Raw genomic sequence first — 14,191 nt, 5'->3', positions numbered from 1 at the left:
AGAAACATCGTTGAAAGAATGACTCTGATAGCTTAAAAATTCACCAAGATATGACAATTCAAATATCTCATAAAAAAGACCTACCCGAAACGCTCCATACAAAGTGCTACGAAAGTATGACGTCAGTCTTTCGTAGTTTGTACGCATCGGGAGACAACTTTGTTCGACAGGTATATTAAATATTGCGTTTATGAAAGTGGTTTCATAACAAAAGTTGCTTTTAATAGCATTAGTTATCGAATTGTATACAAATATTAAGAAATTTAACTAAAAAAAAATTCGACTTGAATATCCAACTTTGAAGGCGCTTAACAAAAACAATACAAATGCTATCATGTTATGTTTTAATTCTGTGAAAATTTCAACTGCCTGCCTGTTGTCATTATTGATATCGAGCAGAAAAGGCAAAAAAAAACATGTTTGTTGTATTCCCGCCCCCCGGAAATATTAATTTTATTTTGTTTTCAGTAATTATTTGTTGTCAATAGTGGCAACAGATATAATACACAATCTGTGAAAATTTCAGAACTCTAGCTATAACGGTTTTTGAGATACAGCCTGGAGACAGACAGACGGACAGACAACGAAGTCTTAGTAATAGGGTCCCGTTTCTACCCTTTGGATACGGAACCCTAAAAACTAAAATATCTAACACGAATGAAACAAACTGTAATTATAAAATTCAGAATAAACGTCTGTGGTTTTAGGGCAGTCATCAAAACCGAAAGTTTGTTTGTTTTGGCAGTTGGCACTAATTAAAAGGTAATTTTAGCGACTGATGAACAAAAACCCGCGTGCTATCAGCTGATACGCGGCATGGCAGCTGTCTAGCGAGTACCGTTGTGTACCGGTGCTCTCATACGAACGCGTACGCTTGTCTCATGTTTGAATATCTTAAATATCTTCAATGTCTGGCTGCTTAGAATCAAGACGTTAGATGGTGAAGAACTTAATAACTTTTTATTCTGAACCGTACTTTTATAATTATTATAATATGTATATGATCAACTTTTAATTGCCTTCTTAAATTAAATAAAAACAATATCGACGTGTGTTACATTACTGAGGAACGAATACAAACTCAGTGTTGCCAGACGGCCAACTCGGTTTCTCCCCAAGTGTTCCCCAAAATCCCCCCAAAATTCGGGATTTCAAGAAAAATCCCCCCACAAATTATAAAAGAAAATTTTTGTTCATTATATATGGGAATTTCACAAATGGATACGATGAATGTACACTATTTCTGCAATAGCGTCCAATCTTTACAGAATCAGCATCTTCGCGAGCTCCTTGATCATTTTTATGGTTCCGTAAGTCGTAATCAAAGGGTGAAAACGGGACCATAGTACTTAGATTTCGCCGTCTGTTCCCAGACTTTTTCCTCCAACAATCCCCCCAAAAAATTGTTCCCCCCAATTTTCCCCCCATCACCTAAAAAAAACCCCAAATTTGGGGGGATTCCCCCCAATCTGGCATCACTGTACAAACTGTACTCTCTAACAAGCTATGTTTTATAAAATATCGTTCTTAAGAATGTTGCAGCGCCATCTATTGTACAAAGGAAAAAGTTTTATTATTGTTTCTATTCATCAACAGATGGCAGATTGTACGTAAAGAGAATTCAATATTATAGCTTATTAGATTCAAGACTACATTCAAGATAAATAAGGCAAAATCAAGCTCACCTGTTAATTTTTAGAGCCAACGCTAAAACACGGGCGGATGCGGGCGCGGGCGCACGCATCCGCCCGGAACTCGGACATGCGCGTGCGCCCATATTCTCACTTAGCGCTGCAGCACTGCTAGTATATTTTTTATCTCGAGCGTGTACAGTTGTGACTTGTGTCGAGTAGACTAACATGGATTATTTAGGTACTAAAATAATTTATTAAGATGTCAACGGATACAAAGTCTATTGCGATAAGCGTGCGCCCGCGCCGCCGTGTCCCCGCCGTCCACCGCGCGTGTCCGCGGTAGTCGCACGCGCCTGCGCTGCCCACACTATTTTTCATTATACACATGCGAGCGTGCGCCCGCGCGAGTTTTAGCGTTGGCCCACAGGATATTCGCTGCGTTGAGCGTGTGCCCGGCGCGGGCGCCCGCGTCGTGCGGACTGACCCGCTCAAGGCAGCGCTGCTATATGGGATGACATGAAACAAGCACGACTCGCCGGTGGCCACGCCGGGCGCACGCTTAAAGCCTCGTTTCCACTAAGCAACAATTCACGCGCAACATGCTGGATAACAAGTTGCCCAACATGTTGAAAGTCAGCGCGGGACTTTTGATGAACAACGTTGTCTGTCTACGCATCTACTTTACGTCAGTCGTCGCCAACATGTCGCCAGAGGAACTTGTGTTGATTTTAGTGGCAGTGGTTATAATTTTTTTTATAGCATCTGTGAGCAGTATCCCATAGACGTTCATAGTTTTGGTACAGTTCGCTTAATTTGAGCACTTGTTCGTTAGACCACACTACGGACATTGTTGCGCGCGTCTCCACTTGACGACAAGTGATGCAATTCTCTTTAAACAAACAACAAGCCGCGCGTCATGTTGCGCGTCAGCTGGCAACATCGCGCGCTGTTGTGCAGCGTTGCCGTACATGTTGAGCGTCACGTGTCGCGCGCTAAATATTGCCTAGTGGAGACGCGGCTTAACGCAGCGAACGCCCTTAGAGATGCTTTCATCGAAAAGGCTAAGTTTTCTTAGTACAGCTAACTTTTCTCTTGTTGTGAGATCTCCAAATTAACAGTAATCTGCGAGCGTTGCTGTTGTTGATCTATGATGAATCAACACATTGTAAAACACACTTTGTGAACCCACCACTTATCTTGGATTTTCAAATCACAGTCAAAATAGGTTAAGTAAGAAAGTTTTTTTTTTCAAGTTGTTAGGTTATAATATGGTTAGGTAGTTAGGTTATGGATAATTGCCAGCGTATTAAGCCGAACGTTCTGCAGTTGAGTTCAGCAAAATCGGTACGATTTCGCTGAAATTTGGTATGCAGATACTTTGTGTCCCGGGAAAAAACATAGGATACTTTTTGTCCCGCAAAAAGTATCCTATGTCCTTTTGCGTCACCTAGTCTAGTATAAAAATTAAAAAAGGTATCAAAGAAAAACTGCCGGTTATTTTTATAAAATGTTTATTACCGTTATTGATAAACTAAACACGTTACATACAGTTCACTCTAATAGATCACATTTTTATTGCGTTATTTATAAAGCATTTGTGTGTAATATACGTCAGCAATTAAATTACTTTTTACTCAAAAGTTTCATTACAGTTTGTTTTTAGTTTAGCAAATCGACATGCTGATTAAAAAGTAATGTATTACAGGGATCTTTATTGATAAAGCATAATTAAGTGTTTCAACAGGTAACAAGATATATTGCCAGGCAGTATGAGATGCACAAGAAAAGCTTGTCCAAAAGAAATCAGTGCTTTTCTACTGAAAAATCCAACGAATCAGTGTTTGTGTTGAAACATTACTGCACCAATAGCTGCGCGGCCGCAACAGTATTGGCCAATCACAGCGCAGAGCGTCAGCACTCAGCGCTGATGGCCCGAAATGTATAAAATAATTATAGGAACCGTTTTTCAACAACGCCTAGCATTCTACGCTGATATTTCATACATTTCAGTGTCAGCGCGACTTTAATGTCACCTTATAAATTACAGCTGGTGTGTCTTGCAGGTTGCGACAATTTAAGTGCATATTTTACTTCCTACTTTAGTCTTATTTTAGAGTATACGCGAAACCGTGTGATTGAGTACCATAACCTTATCTTCGTTTTAAGTAACTCTAGCTTATGTTCAAATTTTGGGCAACTTTTAAAAATAATTTTGAAGTTTTTTCTTTTGAAGTTAAGAAAGATAGAGAGCGAAAGAAGAAGTGTCGATTTCTGTTTTAAATATTCAAATTTAACAATATTAATTTATGTAAGATTATTGTTGTCTGTGGTGCATTTGAAACAATTTTAGCGTGTTATTTTGTCATTAGACTAGCATATAAAGTGGTAATATTAAGGCGATTTGCAGACGACGGGGCGGGGCAGGCCGGTGAATTTCGCCGCGAACGATCGCACAAAGGGAATCCTATGTTAACAATGCACACGCCGGGAAGAAAGACCGCGCCGCAGGTGCCCGGCGGGCACTGGCGGCGCATGTCCGCGGCTGCCCGCCGTGGATCACACAAACCAATTTACATGCAGTAACGGAGACGGCGTGTGCTTCGTGTATGCGGCGCGGGCAGCCGCAAACATCGACGGGCGTACGCGGCGAAATTGACCGGTCCGCCCCGCCCCGTCGACTGCAAAGCGCCTTGTAGTTTTTTATATGGTTTTATTATAATTTATAATATGGTACCTATATAATATTGTGTTATAAAGAATAATAAATATATTTTAGAATTTTCATAATACTTTGTTAGGCTAGTGGTTTCTCGGGCTTCAGAGAAACCGTAAACTATATAAAATTTCGAATATCTTTGTTAAAATAATTAGGAGATCAATAATAATTATAATCATTATTAAGCAATATTGGCGGCAACATAAGAAACGTAGAATCTTATCATAAAATTATAAATCACTAACGCAGACAACATTTTCTTATAATATGTAATGACATAAATATTACAATTATTATGTCTTAATTACTCATTTTTATTGTCCACCATATGATATTATTCTTCAAAAACTTAATAAAACCTACAAAACAAATGGTCCGTACATATACGCAAAAATTCGTGCGTACACATACGCAGAGATGTGCGCACGTATTTCTGATAAAATATAAGAGCTTTAGACATTAACCATAACTTGTTAGGCTGTTTACACACGGCGCCGCAGCGGCAGCGTTTTTCGCCGCCGCGGCACGATCATGGGTCCGACCAGTCTCGTATGTTTGTTGAAAATTGCGGCACCGCTCGCAGCCGCCGCCGCTGCAGCGCGTGTGTAAACTCGCTTAGATGTTACACATATTCTAACATATTTTTTCTTAATTTTTGATCAATCCAAAGAGGCGGATTATTTATCGAGCATTTAACTTGATTTGTTAACTTAAACGTAAATATACAGTGTGTAACAAAAATAAGTGACAATACTTAAGGGTGTGTACGTGTTCCTTGTAGAGAGGTCACTGTGAAAGTAGCAGCTATGAAAGACGAAAATATTTTTTCACTTTTGTATGGGCAAGGGCCCGAGCGTCACGAGTTTCCCCATACAAAAGTGAAAAAAAATTTTTGTCTTTCAGCGCTGCTACTTTCACAGTGAACTCTCTACAACGAACACGTACACACCCTAAAGTATTATCACTTATTTTTGTTACACCCTGTATAATATCTAAGAAAAAACACACAAACAAGGACAAATAAAAATTTAAAAAAGGGAATGAAATATTAGGAATTTAAAGATTTCCGTGGTTTATAGATTTTGTTTGAGAAAATGTGAATTTGACAAAAACCCACTGCAGCAATAGCTAGTCACTACATTCTACTTAGCTTGTATTTACACAGTATAAGCTCTTGTGCATACATTACTTCTTATAATATCAATTTTAACTCATAATATTAATTTTCTACGTTTTTAATAAGTTTTACTTCGAGTAAACGATATTAAAATAAGCATATTTTAGATAAATGGACTGATGGTGTTATATAATTTGAGATACTTAGTGTAAATAATGAAATATTGCTTTAACATTAACTATGATATTATATTTAATATTGCGTTCACGAAAATATGTATAAATAAGACAAATAATTTATTTTAGCGGCTAATATATAAGACCGAGGCCTCCTAATATGTCACCAATTTTCATAAAACTTTCATATGACTAGGGCTATGTGATATAACGTCTATCCTAACACACTTCGAATTCACATATTCGTAAATAAATATATTCCAAATACTAAGAAAATAATCACTACTGTGCTAAAAGCGCCATCTAGTTTCAAATAAAAGCAAACAGGGAATGCCTTGGAAATGCATCTATCGTCCATTCAGAATTATTTTATCTCCAAAAGGACTTTTATGCTAAAAACATAACACTTTTATGGATTATAATCTCGAAATATATCTACTGGCAGGACTTTCGCACACCAAAAAAAAAAACAAGATGGCGCCTATGGCATCTGACACTGACGTTTACGCGAACCGAAATTCGAAAATGGAATCTGTCAACCCATCGATATATTTTTTACGGTGACGTCGTGGCTGCGGCGGTTGAGGTCCTTGGCCTCCTTCGTGACGTTGGACTCGACGAGCATGGAGTGTCGTTTCGCGTTGAGATCCTTCTTCCTCCGAACGACGTCGGGGCTGTAGGGCTCCGAGACCCTGCGGTCGAGCGGCGTGTGGCTCTGCCCCTGGATGTTGGAGTACGAGCCCTGGCGGTGCAGCGACGGCGACTGGGGCTCCGGCGCCATGTTCGATAGATAAGTTTGGAATGTCGGTCTAGTCTGCGCCGCCTCCATTATTGAACCTGTAACATAATGTTTAATGAAACGTGTGCAATAAAATATTAATAAAAAGCTTTTATTCAGATAAAAATAAACTTTTTCACAAATAAAGAGACTACCGGGGTATTGACACCAACAACTTTGCCTGTTTACTACACATATTTTGGCAAAAGCATTGATTTTGAATAAACGACAAGAGATAGAGAGAGAACCAGATGTTTAACAGCGTATGCAAAACTTTTACATAGTTAGTTACTTTACTTTTTTATGCTAAGTAGTCACATACGGTTTTGCTCGATAGTTTTACTCCGAATCGAAGGAAATGACATATTTGACATCATATTTAATTCCATTGAGCCGGCTCGAAGCGAGCCTTCGAGCTGTCAGTTTTGCGGTCCACACGGTGGTTATTGCTCAATTTGGAGTAAAACTATCGAGCAAAACCGTATGTGAGTACTTAGAATTACAGGGTACTACTCCGTATTTTTTTTAAATATATTGCGTATTTCCAGCATTTATGTCCCATTTCATGTAATAGATAATATAACTCTATTTTATTCTAATGAAAATGATAAATTACCGAGTGTCCTGACGAGCCACGGCGTCACGGACTGTTTCTGGTTAACGGCGGCTTGTATGTCGTTCAGAGCAGAGTTCAGTTGATGTGTTAGTTCCTGAAAGTAGCAGCAAATTACAACCATTTTAAATAAACATCTATTAATTTGAAAGTTTAATTTTGTAGTTACTAGAACCATAACCAACACAAACTTTGAGATTGATATTTACTCATTCTTTATTATTTAGGTACTTGTAATAAGGGCCTATGATCCCCAAAAATAGGCCTATGATCCTCAAAATAAATGAATAAATAAATTACCTGGTTGCTGCACTGCGCCTGCACGTGCGCCAGTTTCACCCGCGCTAACTCCAGCTCCAAGTCCCGGACTCGCTGGCGCAGTCTAGACTCCACCTCACCGCCGCCTTCTGTCATGTTGTCTGTTTCTGAATCGTTAAAGATTTAAATATCATCTACCATGTTTCTGAATCGAATGTTGTCTGTTTCTGAATCGTTAAAGATTTAAATATCATCTGTTGAGTACTTGAGTCAAATTGTAGTCATGTTGTCCTCTTAAACCTACTGAGTACTGGTTGATATTATAGTACAGTTAGTTGTCAAAAGTGTAGTATTCGACGTAATATCTAAAGTTACATGGAGCTTGCGAAACATTGTTATTGTTACACTGACCTCCATTATACAAGTACGCTGGACTTATGATAGCCAACTGTTTTTTATGTCTATTTGTAGCGGGATCAGCGCCCCCAATGCGGGGGAAGAGAACTAAATCTGACGTAACTTGTTAGGGGCGCTGATTCCACTTCAAATAGGCACAAAAATGCTGTCATTTCAAAGGGTATCATAAGTCCAGCGTACTTGTATAATGGAGGTCAGTGTATTGTTAACTTTGCTACTGCAACTATTGAATGAAATTTGACTAAGTGCTCAGAGTTGTGAGGACACAGAATTTATTGTGAGTTCTCGCGATAGCTTCAGATTCACGATTAAGTTGGAACAGATTAAGTTGGTAAATTACTATCGATTCAAACGATACATACCATCTTTATTCTCTTTCTGTGCGAGTTTAGCGCTGCAGCTAACGCAGCTTTGTGTGCACGCCTGTAAAAAAATAAACAGTCGTTGAGTTATTGCTCAATTATAAGAGAGAGTTATTATTGCATTGATATTTTTTATTATGTGCAGACAACATACTACATCAGGGGATCCCAAACTTATTTTGTCTACCGCCCGCTTTGAGAACAAATTATGTTTTAGCGCCCCCATTGTTTCAATTTAAAATGCATCCAGATGAAATAAATCACGCCCCAAGCCTCTACACAACGCCCGCTTTTTTTTTCTGGGACCACACCACCCTTAAGACCTTCAGCGATCACAAGGGGGCATTATCGCCCACTTTGGGAAAGACTGTACATTATCAGCCTTTTTAAAACCTGGCAAGCCGCTTTGTTCGGCAGACGCCATGTATTGACGGTGCAGTGCCCCGTGCCACGGACAGTAGCGAAGATACGATGACGTACGACATAACATTACTAAAAATATGTATTCCCAGTACCTTACCAATTGCGACGCCCCGGGCGGAAGGCCCTGAGCGGCAGGTCTTTGCGAGGCCCTTTGTCTTACGAAAAAATACCTTGTGAGGCTTCTGCAAGAGCGAGGCCCCGGGCGATTGCCCTGTTCGCCACCCCCTCGGGCCGCCACTGTGTAATGTGTATTCGTCTAAACTCACCTGTAAATCGTGCAACTGTTTGTCGAGGCGGGCGCAGATGTCGCGGTAGTCGTGCGCCAGCGCCGAGAAGTGCGACGCCTTCTTCTGTACGTCTTCTAGATTGTCACGAGTCTGCGGGTGAAAGGTGAAATAAATTTTAATTATAAAACTACTGCTATTAAAATTACGTGTAGGTGTACCTATATTTAAGGAAAAGTCCTAACAGACCTGCCTTCTTTAAACAATTATAATTGTAATAACGGTTTAAATAAAATATGACTATTTTGTTATTATGTGATGATTTCTTGCTGTTATAGTTTAGCTGTATCTAACCACGGCATCATTAAGATAGGAACTTGATAAATAATTCTTAATTATATTAAAACAAACTCACTTTGTTAAGTTCAGCCTCGAGCACATCCTTGTCCTGCTGCAGCTGCGTGTTGATGTTCTTCAGCTTCTCCAGTTCCACGTTTATTTTCTCCTTCTCTGCTGATTCTGTTAACATAGGTTATGTTAATAGCCGCGTACTGAATAAACGAGCAGCCTCGCGAGGCTCGGGCCGCGCCGGGCGGGGCAGCGCGGACGTTCGCCTCGAACGAGGCACGTCTCGACAGACCGAGGATTTGCCTCACTGATTGAGCGAGCAGCCTCGCGAGGCTGCTCGCTCAATCAGTATGTAATTAACTTGAACTTTTCATCGTATATTTTACTTTCCTAATATACTGGGTCCTTATTTTATACCCGACAATATTTTTGTACTTATCACAAAAGTGATAAGCAAAAATCTTATCTTTTTATTATTGTTCAGTAGGTTTGTTGAGCATTACTGTTTTACACTTGTATTGAATATTACTTATATACTATATACTTTTTATCTATAGGCTTAACACATTACACTAGCCTACTGACTAGCCATCCCTCGCGTACGAAAAACAATCGATATAATATAGTAATATAGCCATGTCCGCGAGAGACGAAAGAGTAGCGATAAGTCGATGTAGAAATTTCTTCTTGCTTCGTCACTGTCTTGCCATGAATGTCGTAAGTTACACGCTCAATCTGGCATCAGTTCAGTCCATCAATCCGTGGGTTACACGTTCAGTTTCGCGTTAATCTTTACCAGATTGATGAGAAACTGAATCTGTAACCTATGTCTATAAAAAAAAGATAAACCTTACCTTTAATAAACTTCTCATACTCCTGCTGATACTTGGGTAGTCTCTTCACTTTGACGCTGCAGGCCAGCTTCACGATTTGTCGCGACGACTCCTCCGCGCGACACTTCTTGGGAAGGGTTACTCTGGAATAAATATTTTTTTATCATCTACATAAAATGTCTATAGTACTATACACTGATAAGAGTAAATATTTTATTGTTTACGTGTATATCCTTTGAAACACTTTAGATTTTGGGTTAAAGCTACTTAAGCTTCTAAAGATTTGTGTGCTATCATTTAAACGCATAAATTGCTTGTCGTTTCTTCAATGTTGTAAGTTATAAGTTATAACTTTTGCTTTGATCTATTTGCTTGAGAACTGAAGACAAACTTATGTGGAGCTTGTATAGCCTATTACTTTCTCTTACTGTATAGACTACTAAATATTGATTACCAAATAAAGTTGTATAATACACACCTGAAGTATTTGAGAACTCCCTCGAAGTCTGCCGCCAACAGATCTTTGCGTGCGCGCGTGAGCAGCGCTATGGACACTTGGAACAGAGTATCTATCCCTTGCAGTAGAAACACGTCTAGGATGTGGTACACCTATAAAAATAGTAGCGTTGTAAACGTTATGTATTTTTGTTAAAATTTGTTACGGACACACAGAGCCATCTAGCGTCAAACCAGCGAAAATCGAGTGAACACAGACAACATGATTCCCCTACTCGATACTAGATGGCGTTAGGTGCGCGAGTACATGCTCGAACTTTGTAGAAACTTTTCACACTTGTTTACACGAATCGGGCAAGGAACTTTCTGGAACTCGCCTCGCCCATATAAATAGCCGCAGGTAGACGGCCCGGCAATTCAGTTCGATACGAGGGCTGCTATTTATGTATCCGGAATTAAAAAAAGAAACAAACATATATTATTTAATATGGTTTTATTGCTTTTCAAAATATTTGCCGCGATGATCGACACACTTTTGCATACGCTGGAACCAATTTTCATAGCACTTTTTCCATTCTGATTGAGGTATCTCCAAAACGTGCATTTTGAACGCATCAACAGCCTCTTCGCGGCTCGAAAAACGTTGACCACGTAATTTGTTCTTCGCGTATGGAAATAAAAATAAATCGTTGGGTGCCAAATCAGGGCTGTACGGCGGATGACCAGTCAATTCGATCTTTTGACCCTCCAAAAACTGAGTTGTTTCAGCTGAGGTGTGACAGCTAGCATTGTCGTGATGTAATATGATTCTGCGTTGTCGGTTGTCCTTTCTTATTTCTTCAAAGACTTCTGGTAAACAAATGGTCGTATACCATTCAGAATTAACCGTTTTACGATTCTCTAATGGCACTGTAGCCACATGTCCATTAATTCCAAAAAAACAGGCGACCATTTGCTTCAAAGTACTTTTTGCACGAGTAACTTTTGTTGGTTTCGGCTCATCTTGGAACACCCACACCGTTGACTGTTGTTTAGTTTCGGGGTCATATGCATAGATCCAAGATTCATCACCTGTGTAGATATTATAAACGGCTTTTGACGTACCACGGTTGTATTTTTTTATCATTTTTTTTGCACCAATCGACACGAGCCAGTTTTTGATCGATTGTCAAGTTGTGCGGAATCCAACGCGAACATATTTTTTTTACAGCCAAATGTTCGTGTAATATCTTATGTATGCTCGTCATACTTATGCCTAAGGACGCCTCTATCTCGCGATATGTAACATGACGATCATGCATTATTAGTTCCCGCACAGCATCTATATTTTGTGGGACAACAGCTGTTTTTGGGCGACCTTCTTTATTTTCATCCGTGAGCATAGACCGCCCACGATTAAACTCACTGTACCAGTGATAAACAGTGGTTTTTGATGGTGCTTCATCTCCAAAAGTTGCGGTGAGTTGAATAAAGCACTGTTGTTGATTTAGCCCACGCCGAAAATCGTAGTAAATCATTGCACGAAAATGTTCACGCGTTAAATCAATGGCAAATGAAGACACGCAATTTTCAAAATGACGCCACAATGGAAAAATAATTGACAGTCACATGAAACAAAATGTATTCTTCAACCAAAGAGTTATATTTTCAAATGTTGTAATTTCATTTTAAATATTGTTCTTGTAAGTGGCCAGTTCCGGATACATAAATAGCAGCCCTCGTACGAGTATCATCAAGACGACTTCGAAGTGAGAAACAAGTGATCAAAAAGTGGAGCCTACGACTTGGCTACGACCTAGGACAGTGATAGTGCTCAGTGATTTAGATCTAGTGCTTTGTTTTGGACCTAGTGTTTGTAAATAAAATCTTCAAGAAAGTCAGCTGGTCTTTCTCTCCAAATCCTTCGAACCCTAGCACGTAACAATATGATTCTTGAAAATAAATATATAAACGCTTCTAGGATATTCAAAACAAGTGAAAATATTGCTATCTCGTTTCTCGACGCATAGAGTACCTTTTGCTACATATTGTGTGTTAATGGAAGGGACATGGAATGATAGATCAATATTTGATACAATTATCTATTAAACCTTGACTTTTACACATTCTACTTTGGCCTATCGAAAATCTAACTTTATCTACGTTACTTATTTTTATTACTTTTTATCTTATAATTATTTATATATGTATCATGCTAGTAAATTTAAAAGAAGTTTAAATCTAAGTCATTTGTTAATGTCATTAAATTTGTAAATGTCATTAAATCTAATCAAGTACTGTACGACGGTTTTTCGCGAAGCCGCGGTACATACCAGCGGCAGGGGGAATCTCGCGGTGAAGACGGTGAGGAACCACTGCGACGCGAACATGTGCGGCTCCACACCCAGCTCGCTGAAGTGAGCGCGCAGCTCCGGCAGTTGCTCCTATACACATTAAAATTGGATTAAAAATATATACATATAGAACCTACTAATTTTTTGGAAGTCAAGAAAAGAAGTTAGAAATACACGAAAAAGACAGTCCTACAAGGATCCTAAAATGGCACTTGAAAGCAAATGAATTAGCTGTCATTATTCAAAATGATGAGCTACAATCTACGAATAATAAAAACTAAGTAATCGTAACACCCATACTATTACCGTTTTAAAATTGGTTCCTTTTGATATGTCATGTAACGTCAGCCTAGTACCGCTCAAGGTCACCTAAATATTGCAAATGTATTGAAATGTGTACCTAAGGTACACTTTTTTGACAAGTATTGTGGAGCATGTTTTTTGACGGAGTTACATTTCCTTAGTGCTACAATTGATTTCCATTACTTTGGGTGAAACAGCTGTAAAGTGATATTTAACGAAAGAGTGGTGTTGACTTTAGTAGCAACATGCTACAAGATCCTCGTAGAAATGTATATTATTATGATGATCACGAAACTTGTATACTATTGACAAATTGACTTCAAAATGGCGCGTTAAAACAGGATATGTTACAGTTCTCATTGACCATTGTTTTGCTATCACAGTGGCACTTCACATGTCTTGCTATTGGCTATTTGTTGCATTTGGCAAAATTATTGACGTATACACAAACAAGCAAATAAAGGCAAATACGGCCTTCCACACATGGACGTCAAATACCAAACTTTTACTTGATTTTGTTTACTTGCCTATTTGATTCTTTTGACTAACAAGTATTGGTCATATTTGTCAAATAGGTAAATAAGGCCAATATTGGCCAAACATACCGTCTACACGTGGTGATTGTTTGGCGAATACATCAAATACGCAAATACAAATAGCCATGTGAAGTGCCACCATTACATAAATTGTAACATAAACATAATCTCAAGCGTAAGATGTGACATGCAACATCATCGATATCTGGTAAAGGGCCTGTTAACTTCCCGATTAAGTGCCGGATAGGTTATCCACAAGTTTTTTGACAGATTCTCCATACTCTATCTGTCAAGTTAAGTGGTGGATAGCCTGTCCGGCACTTATCAGGAAGTGGTGAAACAGGCCCTTAAAGAGCAGTTTAGTTTGTATTCCATTTTAGTCAATAACATACCTCCATCAATCTATCAAGCTGGTGCAGCCTCATGTAGAGCGCCTCGAAGCCGTCCTTGTACAGCTCGCGCAGCCCGTACCCGTACATCAGCCGCACCAGCAGACAGAACGCCTGCTCCTCCGGCATCTGAGAGAGAGGAATTAGAGCTATGAATCTGTAGGATATATGGGTGGAGGCCGCAAAGGAGTCTTCCTTTGCGGCCTCCACCCATATATCCTACCGACCGAGCGAGGTGGTATGATCAGGCAGGCCGAAGCCCACGTGATTGATTT

The 14,191-nt window shown here is 39.3% G+C and overlaps 1 protein-coding gene across 4 annotated transcripts in view; it reads right to left on the bottom strand.

The window, feature by feature from the left end:
* Positions 1-5,340: 5,340 nt before the first annotated feature.
* LOC121729928 (rab GTPase-activating protein 1-like) overlaps positions 5,341-14,191 on the bottom strand; it is a 40,385-nt gene continuing 31,534 nt past the window's right edge. For all 4 annotated transcript variants that reach the window (XM_042118648.1, XM_042118651.1, XM_042118649.1 and 1 more), the window contains 10 exons: positions 13,920-14,045; positions 12,668-12,778; positions 10,378-10,508; positions 9,921-10,042; positions 9,134-9,237; positions 8,761-8,871; positions 8,072-8,132; positions 7,335-7,459; positions 7,038-7,131; positions 5,341-6,480 (listed from right to left, as the gene is read on the bottom strand). In XM_042118648.1, coding sequence (XP_041974582.1) covers positions 6,179-6,480; positions 7,038-7,131; positions 7,335-7,459; positions 8,072-8,132; positions 8,761-8,871; positions 9,134-9,237; positions 9,921-10,042; positions 10,378-10,508; positions 12,668-12,778; positions 13,920-14,045 — 1,287 coding nt within the window. In that variant the 3' untranslated portion in view covers positions 5,341-6,178. The remainder of the gene's footprint in view (positions 6,481-7,037; positions 7,132-7,334; positions 7,460-8,071; positions 8,133-8,760; positions 8,872-9,133; positions 9,238-9,920; positions 10,043-10,377; positions 10,509-12,667; positions 12,779-13,919; positions 14,046-14,191) is intronic.

This window comes from Aricia agestis, chromosome 8 (genome assembly GCF_905147365.1).
Source record: "Aricia agestis chromosome 8, ilAriAges1.1, whole genome shotgun sequence".
Lineage (NCBI taxonomy): Eukaryota > Metazoa > Arthropoda > Insecta > Lepidoptera > Lycaenidae > Aricia > Aricia agestis.
The sequence above is the reverse complement of the archived record's forward strand: the minus strand, read 5'-3'. Positions and strand labels throughout refer to the sequence as shown.